Source organism: Onychostoma macrolepis, chromosome 01 (genome assembly GCF_012432095.1).
Source record: "Onychostoma macrolepis isolate SWU-2019 chromosome 01, ASM1243209v1, whole genome shotgun sequence".
Lineage (NCBI taxonomy): Eukaryota > Metazoa > Chordata > Actinopteri > Cypriniformes > Cyprinidae > Onychostoma > Onychostoma macrolepis.
Window position 1 is genome coordinate 44,804,939 of NC_081155.1, and position 17,444 is coordinate 44,822,382.

Below are 17,444 nucleotides of genomic sequence, written 5' to 3' on the forward strand. Positions count from 1 at the left end.
GTCATCTATCAGGAACAAATCCAGTGAAGAGCAGAAGCAGGAGACAAAGTGATGATAAAAAGTAGCAGAGTTTATTGAATAATCTTAGTTGCGTATGTTTCAATGCTCAGACTTCGTCTGACCAGCACAAATCCAACAAGTAACGTTACACCAAACCTCTTCACAACAACATCCCATAAACCTTAAATCTCCATAAACATTCCCTCTTATCTCTTATTAATGAAGACAAACAGCCATTGAAACCACAGTCATGAGACTAAATAACAATGAAAAAATAATATAAAAAAAAAAAACAATGTATGAATGACCAATCAATAAACGAATCAATGGAATGAGTACATAAATGACTATAATGATTATTATAAATGACTATATGATTAAATGTAATAACACAATTCAATGATAAATGATTATGAATGAAAAAAAATGAAAGAAATTAAAACACATCAGAAATGTATGATTGCTCTCTTGAAGCAAAACACATGTTTAAAAATAGAAGAAAAAAAATTATTACTTTATTTTATTTATTTCAGACTTTTCTGAAGTGAATTTGGTCTTTGTGCTTCTCATAATTATAATCCTATGAAACAGGAAGCCATGGCTGGATAATTTAATGTTTGTAGTCACCCTGGTGTGCTAAAATTGTTAATATGAATGGGAATATGCTACAGAGATATTTTACAATAATTCCTAGGGGTACCAATAATTGTGGATTAAAGTGTATTAGAGAAAAACTTTCATAAAGTGATTTCCCCCCACTGTCATTTGTTTTACTTGTTAAAAGATTAGATTTTTTGTGTTTTTTAAATATTTATTTATTTGAATGCAAGCGCAAAAGGATAAACAATACAGATTTATTTTTTTTCACAGCCTTTGATCATATTTATTAAGGGTGCCAATAATTCTGCCACTACTGTTTAATTTATTTCTGTTAGAAAGGGATGAACCAAAAAAAGTAACATTGGATCATCTGTCAAATGGAAGTATGAATTACATCACTCTGTAAAGAGCGTTTGGATCAGTTTTGGTAGAATCTGGAGCTTGAAGATTCCTCAGAACTCCATGGGCTCTTTCTTATCTGAAAGATATCAAAGACAAGATGTTTAAAAAATGCCATTTTCAGATGTTAAAATAGTCAAATATTTACCCTGTGAGTTAATATTTCAATAATTTAACAACAAATTTGCATGTTCATGGTTCATTTGATGTTGGTAAATGGTCACATGGCAGTATTTTTTGTGTTATTGTCAGACTGTGTCTCCATGTCCTGTGTTTTCCCCTCCTCTTGTGACCATATTTGGAGTTCCTGTCCTCGTTAAGTGTTTATGAGTTTATTAGTCCCCAGCCGTGCTTGATTGTTCCCCACCTGTTTCAGTTCTCCTCCTTTGATTTCCGTGTGTTTATAAGTCCTGTGTTCCCTGACCTCTGTGTTCCATCTTAGATCGTCAATGTGTTTGTATGTTCCTTGTTTCTGAAGTTTATTATTAAAGATTGTGTTAAACGTGATACTCCCTCGTCTCCGTGTTTTCCTCCGATGACAACACACACACACACGTGACAGTTATATTTTGCATTTATATTTTTTAAGCGTTTCATTTTGTTTGCGTTTTAAAACTCTTAGGCCTGCACGACTTGGCAAAAAAATAAAATGATAATATAAATATATATTTTTTCATATATTATTATTGTAATTTGCATGGAACATTGCATCTCCTATGAAAACACTTATAATTTATAAATACTATATCAATCTATATCAAAATTTTAAAATTTTATTTTGAATAATTGTTCTTCCCCGTTTTAATTTGACATTTGGTTTAATTAACTTTTCATTAATTCAGAAACCCCCAACTGGGAAACCCTGATGTGGACTGTACAAGACTGTAGAGTTGATCTATTATATGCAGTGGTTGTGGATTTTTGGCCAATGCCATGTTAATCCAATATCAATATTTCCAAAAGGCTATACATGAATTCACAATATTTCATTTAAAGACTTTAAATAACACTACAGTGGATTGCATATTTATTTACATAATATTTACTAAATTATAAATAAATCTGAAAATGTTTAATGTATTCCTAACAGAATGTAACAAGTTCTCAACTTGATGAATTCAGATTCTACTACAAAAAGTTGAGAAAACTAAAAAGATCTCCTGAAGCCAGTTGCCTTGAACTATTAAATTCTTAACTTCTGATTTTTACAGTGTATTAGAGATGAAAATAAGAGTGAAGTGTGTTGCTTGGTTAGTGGTTTCCTGTGTTCTTCTGAGTACTAGAAGAACATGAGAACTAGAATTAGACCTCCTTCACCTTTTCTCTTTTTTTGTTGTACTAAACAATTGGTCCCTCTATGGTCACAGCATTGGCCTGTATACAGGATATTAGGAGGAGCTTGTTTAAATCTGGTTTTAGATCTGTTTACTAGAATCTGATACATATGTTTTTACACGAAATTGTGGGAAAAGGCCTTCCTGTTGTTTGCTGGTTAATTATGACAAATTTATAGTTTTGATATCTTTATAGTGAAATTTATAGTGAATATATCCTTATAGGTTCATTCAGTAATTTATAATTATTTATATGACTATTATTATTACTAATATAAAGTAGGTTTAGGAGTCTTTGCTGTGACAGAAACATGATTCTACTAGTGGAACTAAATACACACTCTTATATTGTAATTATGATGGTATGAATATTTGTCTTCTTACCGTAAACATTAATTTCCTTTTCTCCAGCAACAATCTGTGAACCTTCAGCATTAAAAACAGTGTATCTATATTTGCCGGTGTTGTTCAGACTAGCACTGTGAAATGTTAGTGATCCATCTTCTTCCACTGTTAGATCTGGAATGTTTGTCCTGATCTTCCCTTTGTTCCTGAGAATAAAGTCACCACTAGAGAGATGGATCCATATGATCTCATTAGGTTTTTCATAGTTTTTTGTTGGCAGCTTGATGGTGCAGGACGTTCCCTCTAGCAGCTCTTTTCCGCAGGTCTTTAAGACTGTAATAAGATGATATTAGCACTTAATAAAACTCAACAAAGTTCATGCACTCATATGTGACCCTGGACCACAAAACCAGTCTTAAGTCGCTGGGGTATATTTGTAGCAATAGCCAACAATACATTGTATGGGTCAAAATTATCCATTTTTATTTTATGCCAAAAATCATTAGGATATTAAGTAAAGATCATGTTCCATGAAGATATTTTGTAAATTTCTTACCGTAAATATATCAAAACTTCATTTTTGATTAGTAATATGCATTGCTAAGAACTTCATTTGGACAACTTTAAAGGTGATTTTCTCAATATTTAGATTTTTTTGCACCCTCAGATTCCAGATTTTCAAATATCTCCGACAAATATTGTCCGATCCTAACAAACCATACATCAATGGAAAAATTATTTATTCAGCTTTCAGATGAATAAATAAGTGTCAATTTTTCAAAATTGAGATTTATACATAAGACTGGTTTTGTCGTCCAGGGTCATATTATTCAAAATATTTATTCTCTATAATATTTATGTTTATTCCTTAGTAAACCACATGTGGCTTACTAAGGAATAAACAAATATTATAGAGAATACATATTTTGAATAATATGAACTATTCTGAAAACACAATACAATAATTCAGTTCAAATCTGTTCACATACAAAAAAATAAGACAATTTTGAATGAGATGTTTAAAACCAACAAATCAGTGCTTGATTGAATTGGCATTTGCTAAATAATACTTTTGACTCAAAACCAACTGAGATACAGATTCTCTGTCAGACAGCTATAAAATAAATGTTTCAAAATAAGTGTTTTCATGTTGATGCCTTAGAAAAAACAACAACAAAACATTTTGGTTCACGAAAGAACATTTCAGTCCATACCATTTTCAGTCAGAACTATTTTTTTTCTTAGTGTGAAGAACATTTTAATAGACTATATTTTTCCTCTATGTATTTGTGGAATGAAAAGGTTCCTTGGATGTTAAATGTTCAACTGGTTTAAGACCTGGGCCTTTACATGACAAGACAAGAACAGATGTCATGAAATTAATTACAAAAAACATCATGCATAATACACTATATGGGCCAACATTATTTCATGAGACAATGCAAGTCAAACTTTTGGACACACTTGATTGAATTTACTTCTCATTCCAAATGTATAAATCATTTTTAATGTATTCTGGGTTGTGTGTTTATTTACATAGTTTTGTTCCTTCCAAAAATAAGGGAATGTTAAACATTGACAATCTCAAACGCCATTGAGTTTGAACGAATGCACAACCTTTGACATCAACAAAATTAAGTGTCTTATCCTATTTATTTTTCTATCTTAACTTTTTTGATCAGCACATAATTCCCAGACTTCCGTTTGTGTTATTTCATAGTTTTGAGAATTTTATGTGGAATAAAGAACACTGTAAAAAATAATAAATTAATTTTAAAAGTCTTTTTTGCAGCCCTGAAATTTTAAGTTTATTCAAATTAAAATGTGCAGTTGCAATAAGTGACAACTTTTGAGTTATCGCAATAAGTTCATTTTTTTTTAACAGTGAATAAGTGTAACTTTTGACAAACTTTACATGATTACATGTGATCTAGATTACTCAATCAGATTCCAAAAATTCAATACATGCAATTACATTATATACCCTTTTAAAGTACTCATATCAGACTACAGTTACTTTTTGTTAAATTACTACATGTTTGCATATTATTGACACAATAGCAATACATTATTCATAATTTATTGATTCTCCCTAATTCTTTTTTCTCTTTAAACTCACAAACCCCCTGCAGTTCCTTCACAAACTCCAGTTTGGGAAACCTTGAGATAATGTAATGTTTCACGTACCTCACGTTGTTTATAATAACGAATGGAATATATTTTCTTTCTCTTTGTATTTTTATAGCAATATGGTACAATATTATCCTATTTAAATCAATGTGATAAATGTGTAAAGTCAAAAGTAATCTAAAAGTAGTCTGATTATATTACCTAAAATGAGTAATGTAATGGATTATGTTATAACTACAATTTTTAATAGTAGCTTAATAGTAGATTGCATTTTTGATTTGTTTCTCTGCAAACCCTACCCGTATGCCTTAAGAACACTTGGAATACAGAAATAGTTGCATGGGATAATTTTATGACATTTGAATCCTTTTTGTAAAAAGATTGAAGAACGTTACAATTCCTTAAATGGACAAGTGCAAGCATTTTTTTTTTTTTTTTATAATGCCTTCTGTTGTGATTCGGAAAAAAACAACAACAACAAAAAAAAAAAAACAGTAGCCTAAAATAGATTTAGAACAACATCAGGCTGACTAATTATTTAAGTTGTGAAGAGGTAAATAAACTATAAACTAGGAGAGAGAAAGCGAGCAAAATAAGGGTTATGCGTAAAAGAGCGTATAGTTATTGTGTTGGTGTAACAGCCATCTGCTGGAGTGCCCATGACAGCCACCAGAGGGCACTCCTTCTGGATTATTGTGTGTTTGTTCTGGACTTAATTTCCCATCACCCTTTGCTCTATGTATTCGGTCTCATTGTTTCCAGCTGTGTGTTATTGTCTTATTAGTTCCCCTTTATATACCGTGTTCTGCGTGTCCTTGGTTGCTGTAGTATTGTTTTCTGTTACTCTGTGTTGGATTACCTTTTGCCTTTGTTTTCTGCTTGTTGCCCTGTTTTGAATCTTTGTCTTTGATTATTAAACTGCACTTGGATCTTCAATATTTTTCCCCCCAAGTGATCCATGACAGTTGGGGCCCCGTACCTAAAAATTGCTTTTGGCCCCCAAATTACTAATCCACCCCTGGGCATATTGCATGTAATATAAGGGAGTAATGAAATAGGCTATAGGGCAAATTACAGACAATTTTGTTATAAGCATGCAGTTTGTGCATTTCGATTTATACTAAAGAAATGTGTTCATAGAATATGTAATTTAACAAGTTTGTTCTTAACATTTAATTTCAACTTTTTTTTCTCAAAATTGAATGTGCTTTTTCTCAATGATGTTTTATAAAAGGTGGGGTATGCATTTTTTCAAAAACTTGAGTCGGGCCCAGTACCAAAACAAACTTGTAGCCAGTCAGCAGTAAGGCGCGTGTCTACTCATGATGCAGAGGAGAGAGCACTCATCAGTGCACATAGTGGACATTAACCGAGCAGAATGATGACAGAAAGATAGAGATGGCGGTGGAAAAACTTCTGCGGAACAAAAGAAGGCTTACACCTCGTCTACACTGAACGCGACAGTCCTGTCCTTGAGCTATCAAAATAGGGGCGAAACCCTTTTGTGGTAGGGGTGTGTTTGTTTGTGATTTCAAATGTCAACATTGGCCACCAGAAATCACTTAACCCACTTTTAACAAGATTCAGGAGGAACACGATCAGATAATCAACCAATTCGGCACAGGTGGAACTCGTCTAGTTAATCATCCTATATATATATATATATATATATATATTAGTGCTGTCAAACATTAATCACGAACAAGTTTTTGTTTACAAAATATATATATGTGTACTGTGTATATTTATTATGTATATATAAATACACACATTATGCATGTGAATACATGTAAATATTTTCTAAATATATACACATGCATGTGTGTATTTATATATACACATAATAAATATATATTAGTACACACATATTATGTAAAAACTTTTATTTTGGATGCAATTAATCGTTTGACAGCACTACGGCACAGCCAACTTACCTCTGTCCCACGACAGTTTTCCGGCATCCCTCCTCCACCCCAACTCCTTTCTCATAATCTGTTCTCATCCCATTTAGGGATAGGGGGAGTTCTCTGGGTTCGGGCTATATTCTGAGTTTGGAGCCCTCCCTCAGGACAGAATGCAAAATATGCTTACTATTTGCTCAATCAGATTATATGTAAGGGTGAACTCGTGAAGCACAAAAACTTTATTCTCGAAATTTAATGAGTTTAATTTAATTTAATGAATGAATTTTATTTTGACATTTTTCATGCAAGTTTAATCATGCATTATAATGACTTTAATCTCGAGATGGTTTTATTTTTTTTAATTATTGCTTGGCCCTAATCCTCTTCCATGGTATGAAAATGATGCTGATCGACAGAACGACAGAAATTAATAGGTGTGTTTGACTTCATGCAGTATTGCGCAGACCTATCGGCGAGACTTGTCGCTTTAAATTGGGGGAACGGAATAGAAAGCTGAGACATCAAGTCGTACACTTTCTGCTCTCGCAGATACACGATCACAGATTAAGTAAATAAAATGCAATATTTGTCAAATACACAGATGTTTCAGAAACGTTTTCATGAGCAACAAACACTTTTTATATAGGCCTACTGCAGCGCCATCTTTTTAAGAATGAAGTTCAACATAAACATATACTATTTAAATATCAATAAAGTGGGGGTATATGTGCTTTTTTTCAGTCAGCGCTGTCTCAAGTCAGACAAAATTTCTAACCAGCATGCACTGCTTCAAGTCAGTCGCCGATCCGTCTGCGCAGTGCTGCATTAAGTCGTACATATCTTGTATTTAGAATACAGTTCAATCACTCCAAAATAGATGAACGACAACTCACACACCTGCATTAGTGCCTATATTTAGCCTTTTGCTTCGCAGGGCTTGAAGGATGTGTTCATTACACTCTAAAAAATGCTGGGTTAAATACAACCCAGCGCTGGGTAAAATATGCACGACCCAGCGGTTGGGTTAAACATTTGACCCAACTGTTGGTTGAAAACAACCCAGCATGTGTTCTGTCCAATATTTACCCAGCACTGGGTTGTATTTAACCCATCATTTTTTTAGAGTGTACGCCAAACATTCAGAAGGTGGCACCCACTTTGAAATTGCAACATTAATTGGTTTGATTGCAGATGAGTATCTATTATTCATTGCCTCTATCCAATGAATAATGAGGCTAGTATTTTGCTGCCTGCCTTGATGGTGGACTAGCCTATAGGGGATGTTACGGTTATGGAGGCCTCGCCTCAGAGCCCGAGGCCTATCCACCTTTTTTCTTATGCCATAAGCATTTTCAAATACTGGGTACAATGGGGTAACATTATTTTACTCACCCTTCAACCATCGGTCATTAAAAGGAAATTTAAAAGTGTAAAAGCATTAACAAATTACTTTTAACATACCATGAATAACTAAATAAGCTAAAGATCCTCCTTCTATTAAAGACGCGTTACATATCATTATAGTAATATATGTGTATATTTCTTAGCAATTACATTTTACAGCATCTGTTTGAAAACAAACCTGGAAAGAGACATGAGGACTTTTAGTGCATTCGAGGGCATTATTCATGGTATATATCATAAATTAAATCACAGTAGGTTTATGAGCCTTTGCGGTCACAGAAACATGATGGTTATTTCCTACTACTGGAACTAAATATACACTCTTATTTTGTAATTATGATGGTATGAATATTTGTCCTCTTACCGTAAACGTTAATTTCCTTTTCTCCAGCATCAATTTGTGTTCCTTCAGCATTAAAAACAGTGTATCTATATTTGCCGGTGTTGTTCAGACTAGCACTGTGAAATGTTAGTGATCCATCTTCTTCCACTGTTAGATCTGGAGTGTTTGTCCTGATCTTCCCTTTGTTCCTGAGAATAAAGTCACCACTAGAGAGATGGATCCATATGATCTCATTAGGTTTTTCATAGTTTTTTGTTGGCAGCTTGATGGTGCAGGACGTTCTCTCTAGTTGCATTTTTCCGCAGGTCTTTAAGACTGTAATAAGACAATATTAGCATTTAATAAAACTCAACAGGGTTCATGCACTCATATGTGGTTTACTATAAGGAATAAACATAAACATTATAGAGAATAAATATTTTGAATAATATGAACTATTCTGAAAATACAATACAATGATTCAGTTGAAATCTGTGTTCACCATAATTGAATTTCACAAAAAAAATACAATTTTACATTTAAGACACTTTTGAACGAGATGTTTAAAACCAACAAATCAGTGCTTGATTGAATTGGCATTTGTTAAATAAGACTTTTGACTCAAAACCAACTGAGATACAGATTCTCTGTGAGACAGCTATAAAATAAATGTTTCAAAAGAAAGTTGTTGATGCAATGTAATGCAATTAATAACAAAAAAACATCTATTTTAACTGTTAGAAATTCCAAAAACGCCATCATGCATAATACACTATATGGGCCAACATTATTTCATGAGACAATGCAAGTCAAACCTTTGGACACACTTGACTGAATTCACTCCTCATTTTAAGTGTATAAATCATTTTTAATGTATTCTGGGTTGTATATTCATTTACTCTGCATAGTTTTGTTCCTTCCAAAAATGAGGGAATGTCAAACATGTTGATTATTTCAAATACTACCGAGTTCGAACGAATGCTCAACCTTTGACATCAACAAAAAGGAAGCGTGTTCTCCTTTTTTTTGTTTTTTTAAGTTAATAAGCCTATTTATTTTGCTCTCTCAACTTTGATAATAACAATAAAAATGTAAAAAAAACAAACAAACATACAATTGATGTTTAAAGTCTTTGTGCTGCTTTAAAATGTTAAAGTTTATTCAAATTAAAATGTGCAGTTGTATTAAGTGATTACTTTTGAGTTACCTCAACAAGTTCATTTGTTTTTTTATGTAAATAAATGTAACTTTTGACAAACTTTTTGACTAGCAATATAAAATATGTTTTTAATGTCCTGAGATATCAGTACACAGTTTAATACTGTTAATACTGCACAGTCAATGTGTTTTTGGAAAATACTGTTGTTTTTAGGGTCCAAGCCAGAATGGCGCAGGGCCCTATTGTTTCCTTCAGGATTCTTTTTTTTTTTTTTTTTCGACTATCCGGGGGTTTTGGGGGCCTTAACGTGCTCAAAAACTCTTGAAAATTTGCACACACGTTGGAATCTGCGGTCATTAGGACGCCGCAGAGGCTGGGACCCGGGCGTGGCACGGGGGCTCTACAGCGACCCCTAGAACACAGTCTGAAAACTTGATCTGTAGCTCACACATACTTGCACGTATTCAAATGAAACTCGGTACACATATAGATCTCATTGAGCCGACCAATTTTCGCTCTCTATGTCATAGGCTCCGCCCAACAGGAAGTCGGCTATATAGGGCTGTTTGAAAAGCACACGCTCTGGAATTTGATATACTCCTCTGAGGACTTCCATACGATTGCCACCAAACTCGGTGAACATGATCTCAAGACATTGGGGATGCTAAATTGCGGAGGGATTTTTGATATCTCAAACGGTTTGCCCGTGGCAGGGTGATGAATTATGGCGAAAAATGAGAGACAGGAAATGTCTAATAACATCCACATATATTGTCTGATTTTGATCAAACATCAGGGATTTGTTTGTTGTGCGATGCCGATCGAATAGATGTGACTATTATGAGTAAAAGTTATAGCGCCACCAACTGGCACCAGGAAATGTGTCGTTTTCAAAATGCTTTGAATTCAGCATCTTATTTTTACCTGATTTGCTTCAAACTTCATCAGAATAATGACAAAACACGACCGATGTAAAACTGTGAAGGGAATATTGATATCTAAAATATTGTTGCCGTGGTAATATGTCAAAGTTGAATATTTTTTTCCGGTTATTTTGAGGCAGATAACATGCTTAGAATTCCATGAAACTCAATACACATATCCGTATTAATGATAGTTAGACACCAACAAAAGCTCATAAATGGGCGTGGAAGAGGCACTCTATAGCGCCACCTTTTGTCAAAAGTTTGGGGGTTAGTTTTAGCTACAGACACCAAACTCGGTACATAAATTGTTCTTATTAAGCCGGACAACTTTCTAATTTACAGTCATTAGCTACGACCAACAGGAAGTCGGCTATTTTTATTCTAATATTTGTTTTTTGAGAAAACAGGCTGTAAATAAACTCATACTCCTCCAAGTAGAAACAAGTAGTTCACACCAAACTTTGTCAAAATGATGCCAATATACTGAAGATTTTAAATTGCGGACGGGTTTAGGATATCTCGAACGGTGTGGTAATGGTGATTTATTAAAGTAACAGTAAAACAAATAGCAGTAATTTTCTTATATCTTTAAAGTGCAGATTCCAAACACTTCAAAACTTTTTACATAAATATAACAAGTCATTCTGAGGAAACATGCTTAGTTTCAAAAATGTATCATGCTCAGGGGCCACAAAACAATTAAAACTATCACTGAAATTGGTTTAAAGGTGAAGAATGTAATACCAAGGATGACCACCAGATGGAGGCATGACCTTAATTTTCATGAGTTGTCTGAGCTGGCAGTTCTGCCTGTCTTTCTATCAGAATGAAAAATAATGCATAGAATCAGCTGAAACGATCTGTACTGTCAATATTCTTTTACATATATACACACACACACACACACACATATATATATGTATTATTAGATACTTTTTAAAATAGTTATAGAATATAAAAAGTATTGGTAACAATTTGCATTAAGGTCTCTGATTAACATAAGTTATTACATTAATTAACATGAACTAAAAAGGAACAATATATTTTAAGATAATTTATTAATCTTATTTAATGTTAGTTAATACCAAGAGTGTAATACCAAAGATGACCACCAGATGGAGGCATGACCTTATTTTTCATGAGCTGCCTGTTTCTGTATCAGAATGAAAAATAATGCATAGAATCAGCTGAAAGGTTCTGTAGTGCCAGTATTCTTATATATATATATATATATATATATATATATATATATATATATATATATATAAATGTTTTTTATTTTTCATTTATTTTATTTTTTAATAGTTATAGAATATAAAAAGTATTGGTTACAATTTACATTAAGGTCTCTTTGGTTAACATAAGTTATTATATTAATTAACATGAACTAAAAAGGAACAATATAATTTAAAATAATTTTTTCATCTCATTTAATGTTAGTTAACACTAACATTAAAAATATTACTTTATTTTAATTCACAGAACATAAACTAATGTTAAGATACAACTTTAAATTTTAATAATGTATTAATACATTTTAACATAACATTAATTAACAGTAATAAATATTATGTAATATTTGTTCATGTTAACTAGTATAGTTAAAGAACAGTTTTTAACATTAGTTAATTCAAAACTAACAAACTAAGTATGAACAACATATGTTTTACTATATTTATTTGTGTTTGTAAAAAAATCTTTATGTTAGTTCATGGTACTGTAACTGATGTACATTAACCAGAAATTTTAATGAATAATGTAGTAGTCAATTTTGAACATATCATTAACCAAGATTCGTAAATGCTATAAAATTATTGTTCATTCTAACTTAATGTTAACTTATATAATGTTAAAAAATAAAAACCTATTGAAAAGTGTTACAAAAGATTTACATTGTTCTTTATGTGTGAGTTTGTGTGTGAGAGAAAGAGAGAATAGAGACTAACATTAATAAAAGCTACATAATTATTGTTGATATTAATTAATATATTTAATGTTAATAACTGAAACCTTATTGAAAGTGTTACCAAAATTTTAAATATTGTTGTGTGTATGTGTGTGTGTGTGTGTCTCGCAGTCTTGATAGTTTTGATTAACCCTTTCATTGCTGTATCCATCAAAACAAGACTGCCAGAAGGTTACTGTAATGCATGTGCCCGCTGGGCACAGTTTTCATGATGCCACCGGCGTGGCGGTTGCGCTGACGGCTTGGGCCTGCCATCGCTGCTTGCAGCTATATTATTGTCATTGTTTTATGCAGTAAAAACAGGAAACAGCCAAACCAACAACCAGTGCGAATATGAAACAAAAGTGAAATTGTGAAAAGGCAAACAGTCATTTTATAGATAATTCATTCTGCCTGAACATGTTAGGCTTTTTTAACATCAGTATTTAAGGTCAGATCTATTAAAAAGCACAAAAGATCATGAGTTAGATTGTTGAAGAGCATTTAAAAAAAAAGATAAATATTAAATATTTATAACAGTCAATACATTGAAGAATGAGAAGCATGTGAAATTAAAATGACTTACGTGATACTGTAACGCTGTCACTTTGCTCATTGCTGACAGGATTGCTTACGCTGCATGAGTACGGTTTATTCTCCTGTACTTGAGCAGATGTCAAGAGCAGTTTAGGTGTTTTGTCATTCTGGATGATTTTGCCTTCTTTATACCAGGATACTGTCAGATCTGTACGGTCTCCAGTGTCACAGGTGAGATTAACGAAACCATCATCATAGCCAAACATCACAGTAGGTTTAGGAGCCTTTGCTGAGACAGAAATAGGTGGTTATTTCCTACAACTGGAACTACTGTAGAAATATACACTCTTATATTGTAATTATGATGGTATGAATATTTGTCCTCTTACCATAAACGTTCATTTCCTTTTCTCCAGCATCAATCTGTGAACCTTCAGCAGTAAAAACAGTGTATGTATATTTGCCGCTGTTCTTCAGACTAACACTTTCAAATGTTAATGATCCATCTTCTTCCATCTTTGCACCTAGAGTGTTTTTCTTGATCTTCCCATTATTCCAGTGAATGAAGTCATGGCTAGAGACATGGACCCATTTGATCTCATTAGATTTGTCAATGTTTCTTCTTGGCAGTTGATGGTGCAGGACGTTCCTTCTAGTAGCTCTTTTCCACATATCTTTGTTGAGACTGTAATAGGATAACATTAACATTTAATAAAACTTAACAGGGTTCATTCACAGATATGTGGTTTACTATGAGGAATAAATATAAACATTATAGAGAATAAATATTTTTCAAGGACCTTGACTCAAGGTGGTTTCTTTTTAAAAGTCAAATTGTGTTTAGACACTAACCTTAGACAAAACTATTCTATTCTGCTATTACTGACCATAAAAAACAGTAAGTGTCATTTAACACACACTGACTCCTATTACAGGTGTTTCATCAGAATTAAAAAATAAATAAATAAAAAAAAAAAAAAAAAAACCATGATTATGGCTATGGCTATCCCTGACAATACAGTACAATGATTCAGTTCACTTCCTTCAAATCTGTGTTCACCTATTTATCCAACATATTAAGGTACTAAAATTTCATAAGTTATTTTAATTTTAAGACAGTTTTGAAGATGCTTGAAACCAATCAATCAGTGCTTGTTTAAAAAAAGCATTTGTTAAATAAGACTTTTATTAGACTTGAAACCTTATAGTTTTCAGTCAGAAAATGAATCTAAAGAATCTTTTCCCACTACGTTTCTGTGGAATGAAAAGGTTCCTTAGATGTTAAATGTTCATCATGGAACCACTGAATTTTAAGATTGTAGCCCTGGTCTCCACTGTAATTTGATTGCATAGCCTATCTTTATATTCAACTTTTTCTAAGTATATTCTATTGAAGGTACAGTAGATGTGCACAAATGCTCATTTCAGCAGTTTGCATTGTCACTAGATTTGCATTTAAAACAGTCCAAAATGGCTGTAAAGTGCAGTTGTTGCCTTAAAGAGGTATTTTACCTGACCTGCCTCTTAAAAATGATCTTAACTAGTGTTTCTTCGGTGGCGACAAAAGTGAATGTTCCTACATCAAATACATTTTTAAGTTAACTAAAAATAAATAAATAAATAAAAACATGACTTGCAGTGATTTACATTTATATTTTAATCTAATTGTAGACCAACAGTAAAATCCCTAAAATGCAGGTACAAGGGGCTTTTTACTTCAGATTATTAAGATATCTACACAAAATCATAACTTACCAGGGAGTGCAGCAAAGCCACAGAGGAATAAAAATACAAGACTGTATTGGCAGCTCATTGCTCTTCTGAAAACAGCAAATCCAGAACCTTTTCACAATCAGCTGAAGGAGACAAATAATTTCCGATCAGAGAAATAGAAAAGAGAAGAGAAAATTTGTAATCAGGGAGTTGGCAGTTTTGCAGAATCAACAAATAAAGATGTCAGTTCCCCTTTTGAACAGTCTCTTCCATTGCACCGTAGGCTCCTGTTTACTCTGATTCTAAAGCCTGATTTGTTCACGTTCGTGTAGCTGCACGAACAAATTACACTTCAGCCTGCCAAAAGGAGTGGGGCCGACTGCTGTATAAATTGGCTCTAAGTGCCATTTTGTCAGAATTTTCTCCTTCAGCCTGACGATAATCTTTTCCAAATTTCCAGTGATGTCGTTTCAATCTCTGCACTCTAAAAAATGTTGGGCTAAAAACAACCCAACTTGGGTTATTTGGCAAAATAGCGCTGGGTAAATATTGGACAGAACACATGCTGGGTTATTTTGACCCAGCTGGTTGGGTTAAATGTTTTTACCAAACATGCTGAGTTGTACGGAGCCCTTTACAGGACATTGTGGTGGGAGGAATTATTATTATTTTTTTTAAATGTTTTGCGTTCCCTCGAGAAACTTTGCATTTCCTCGCAAAACCATTTGAGTTCGGACAAACGCTTCCCGTTTACTTTGCAGCTTGCAGTGGTTATAGCTCGTATGTTCACAATGGAGCAGTTCATAGAGTTTTATTTTGAACTTGGACTCGAATAAATTAATAAGTCAGTGCTTAGTTCAAGGCACGGTTTTGGGACATAAAACGCTTAATGTGGCTTAATGTTTTAAAACAGTGACGTGGAGGACCAAATTCGATAAAGCTGATACAATTATTAGGCTAATATTAATAACCTTAGCCCAGAACATGAACCCAACGCCCTGCACGTAGCCTAAGCCTTTTCTCCCCCATAAAACGCTTAAGGTAGGCTATAATGAAAACTAAAAATACCAAATCCGTTGCATTCATATTCTGGGCTATTCTCCTTTACTAATAGTAATATTATTAATAAGGTTATTAATATAAACCTAACAATTATATTGCTGGCTTAAAATGGACTGGAAAAAAACAAAACAAAAAAACACATAATTACTAGAGGCAACAGCAATAATCAAAAGATGAACATTTATTATTAAGCAAGAGCACATGGACAAAATACAAGACAAATTGAATTTATTTGGATGAATACAGAATAGTTTACAACATTACAGACATTTAAACTAGTTTAACAAGCATTTCAGACATAAAAAAAAAAAATTGTAACTGCATTTTAATTTAAGTGTATTCAACCATTCTCTGTTCTCACCCTAGTGAAAAAAATAGTATACTTAAGTACAATTTATTCGTATGTACTTTAGTATAACTAAATATAGATGTGGCAGACTATGAATTGGTATACTTAAAGGGGACCCATTATGTTCCTTTTTACAAGATGTAAAATAAGTCTCTGATATCCCCAGAGTGCGTATGTGAAATTTTAGCTCAAAATACCCGACAGATAATTTTTTATAGCTTGTTAAAATTGCCAATTTTATGGTGTGAGCCAAAACGCGCTGTATTTGTGTGTGTTGCTTTAATGCAAATGAGCTGGTGCTCCCGGAGAAGAGGGCGGAGCTTCAAGAGCTCAAGCTCTGGCATTAGCAGTGCTAGCCTTTGCAAATAAACATTCCCGTATTAGTACAAGCCTGTTATCTTTACAGAAAACATACTCCGTTTCAAAGTCTGTCATCTGATTATACTGTGCATAATAAATTCGCGTTTATGAATAACACAGACAGGGAGCACAGCGCGATAAAAAATAACAACATAGCTGGTCTCATGGTGCATGGCATGCTATCACACACTTTATAACTCCCTACTCGTGATTATGAGCTCAACAAACTCAAGCGATCGACTCACATTGCTTTCATATGCAACTTTTAACTACCACATTCCTATTCACGATCATTCATGGGCAGCACCAGTGAAAACAGGCAGAGACGATGGTAGCTTTAGCATCATTAGCCTCACAGAGTGCCAAGGAGCTCTTTCAGAAGGAAAATTTGGAAAACAAACGCGTGGTACTTACTTTGTCTGGAGCTGATGTTTGCGCACGAAGTGTTGGTATCGATCCCTACACATATTGGGGACATTACCGATTTTTTTCCTGGACATTTCCTTAGACAATGAAACTTAACCACAGTGTCCTCAGCGGCTCAGATGGAGGGAGTCTATGGAGACTCCTATATTCGTTAGTGCATCCCAAAACACAACACTTGAAATGCCTCTTTGGTGCTGACATTGTATATCTCCAGCAGCTACAGCAAGTAATCAGTAATGGCAGAGTCTTACTGCTGCTTCTCACTCAGAGCTGTGTCTATGCTTATAGGGCAGCGTCACAAATGGGCGGGACTTTTTCCCCTCAGTGACGTGAACAGAGGGAGAATCTGAAACTGCTCATTCTGAGAAACTGTTTATGATTTTTTTTAAATTATAAAAAAAAATGAGTGGGTGGATTTTTACCATTATAGGCTGGTTGTTTTCACACACTTCGGCCACACAACTGTGTTCAAACACCTTATAAAAGTGATTTTTGCATAATAGGTCCCCTTTAATGCACTTCACTTTGT

The 17,444-nt window shown here is 33.5% G+C and overlaps 1 protein-coding gene across 1 annotated transcript; it reads right to left on the bottom strand.

Moving 5' to 3' along the window:
• Positions 1–49: 49 nt before the first annotated feature.
• LOC131538436 (pregnancy-specific beta-1-glycoprotein 7-like) lies at positions 50–17,141 on the bottom strand. Its single transcript, XM_058772311.1, has 7 exons — positions 16,904–17,141; positions 14,761–14,861; positions 13,395–13,690; positions 13,055–13,294; positions 8,481–8,774; positions 2,718–3,011; positions 50–1,078 (listed from the first exon to the last, which is right to left on the bottom strand). Exons 3-7 carry the CDS (start codon positions 13,675–13,677, stop codon positions 1,053–1,055), a joined length of 1,137 nt encoding a protein of 378 aa, XP_058628294.1. The 5' UTR covers positions 13,678–13,690; positions 14,761–14,861; positions 16,904–17,141; the 3' UTR covers positions 50–1,052.
• Between the last annotated feature and the right edge of the window lie 303 nt (positions 17,142–17,444).

Excerpts from the sequence above, each read along its gene's own strand:
- LOC131538436 (XM_058772311.1), bottom strand. The coding sequence starts at position 13,677 with ATGTGGAAAAGAGCTACTAGAAGGAACGTCCTGCACCATCAACTGCCA. Across the intron at positions 13,295-13,394 it reads AAAGGAAATGAACGTTTATG|CAAAGGCTCCTAAACCTACT; the intron begins GTAAGAGGACAA and ends TTTCTGTCTCAG. Across the intron at positions 1,079-2,717 it reads AAAGGAAATTAATGTTTACG|ATAAGAAAGAGCCCATGGAG; the intron begins GTAAGAAGACAA and ends GATATCTTTCAG.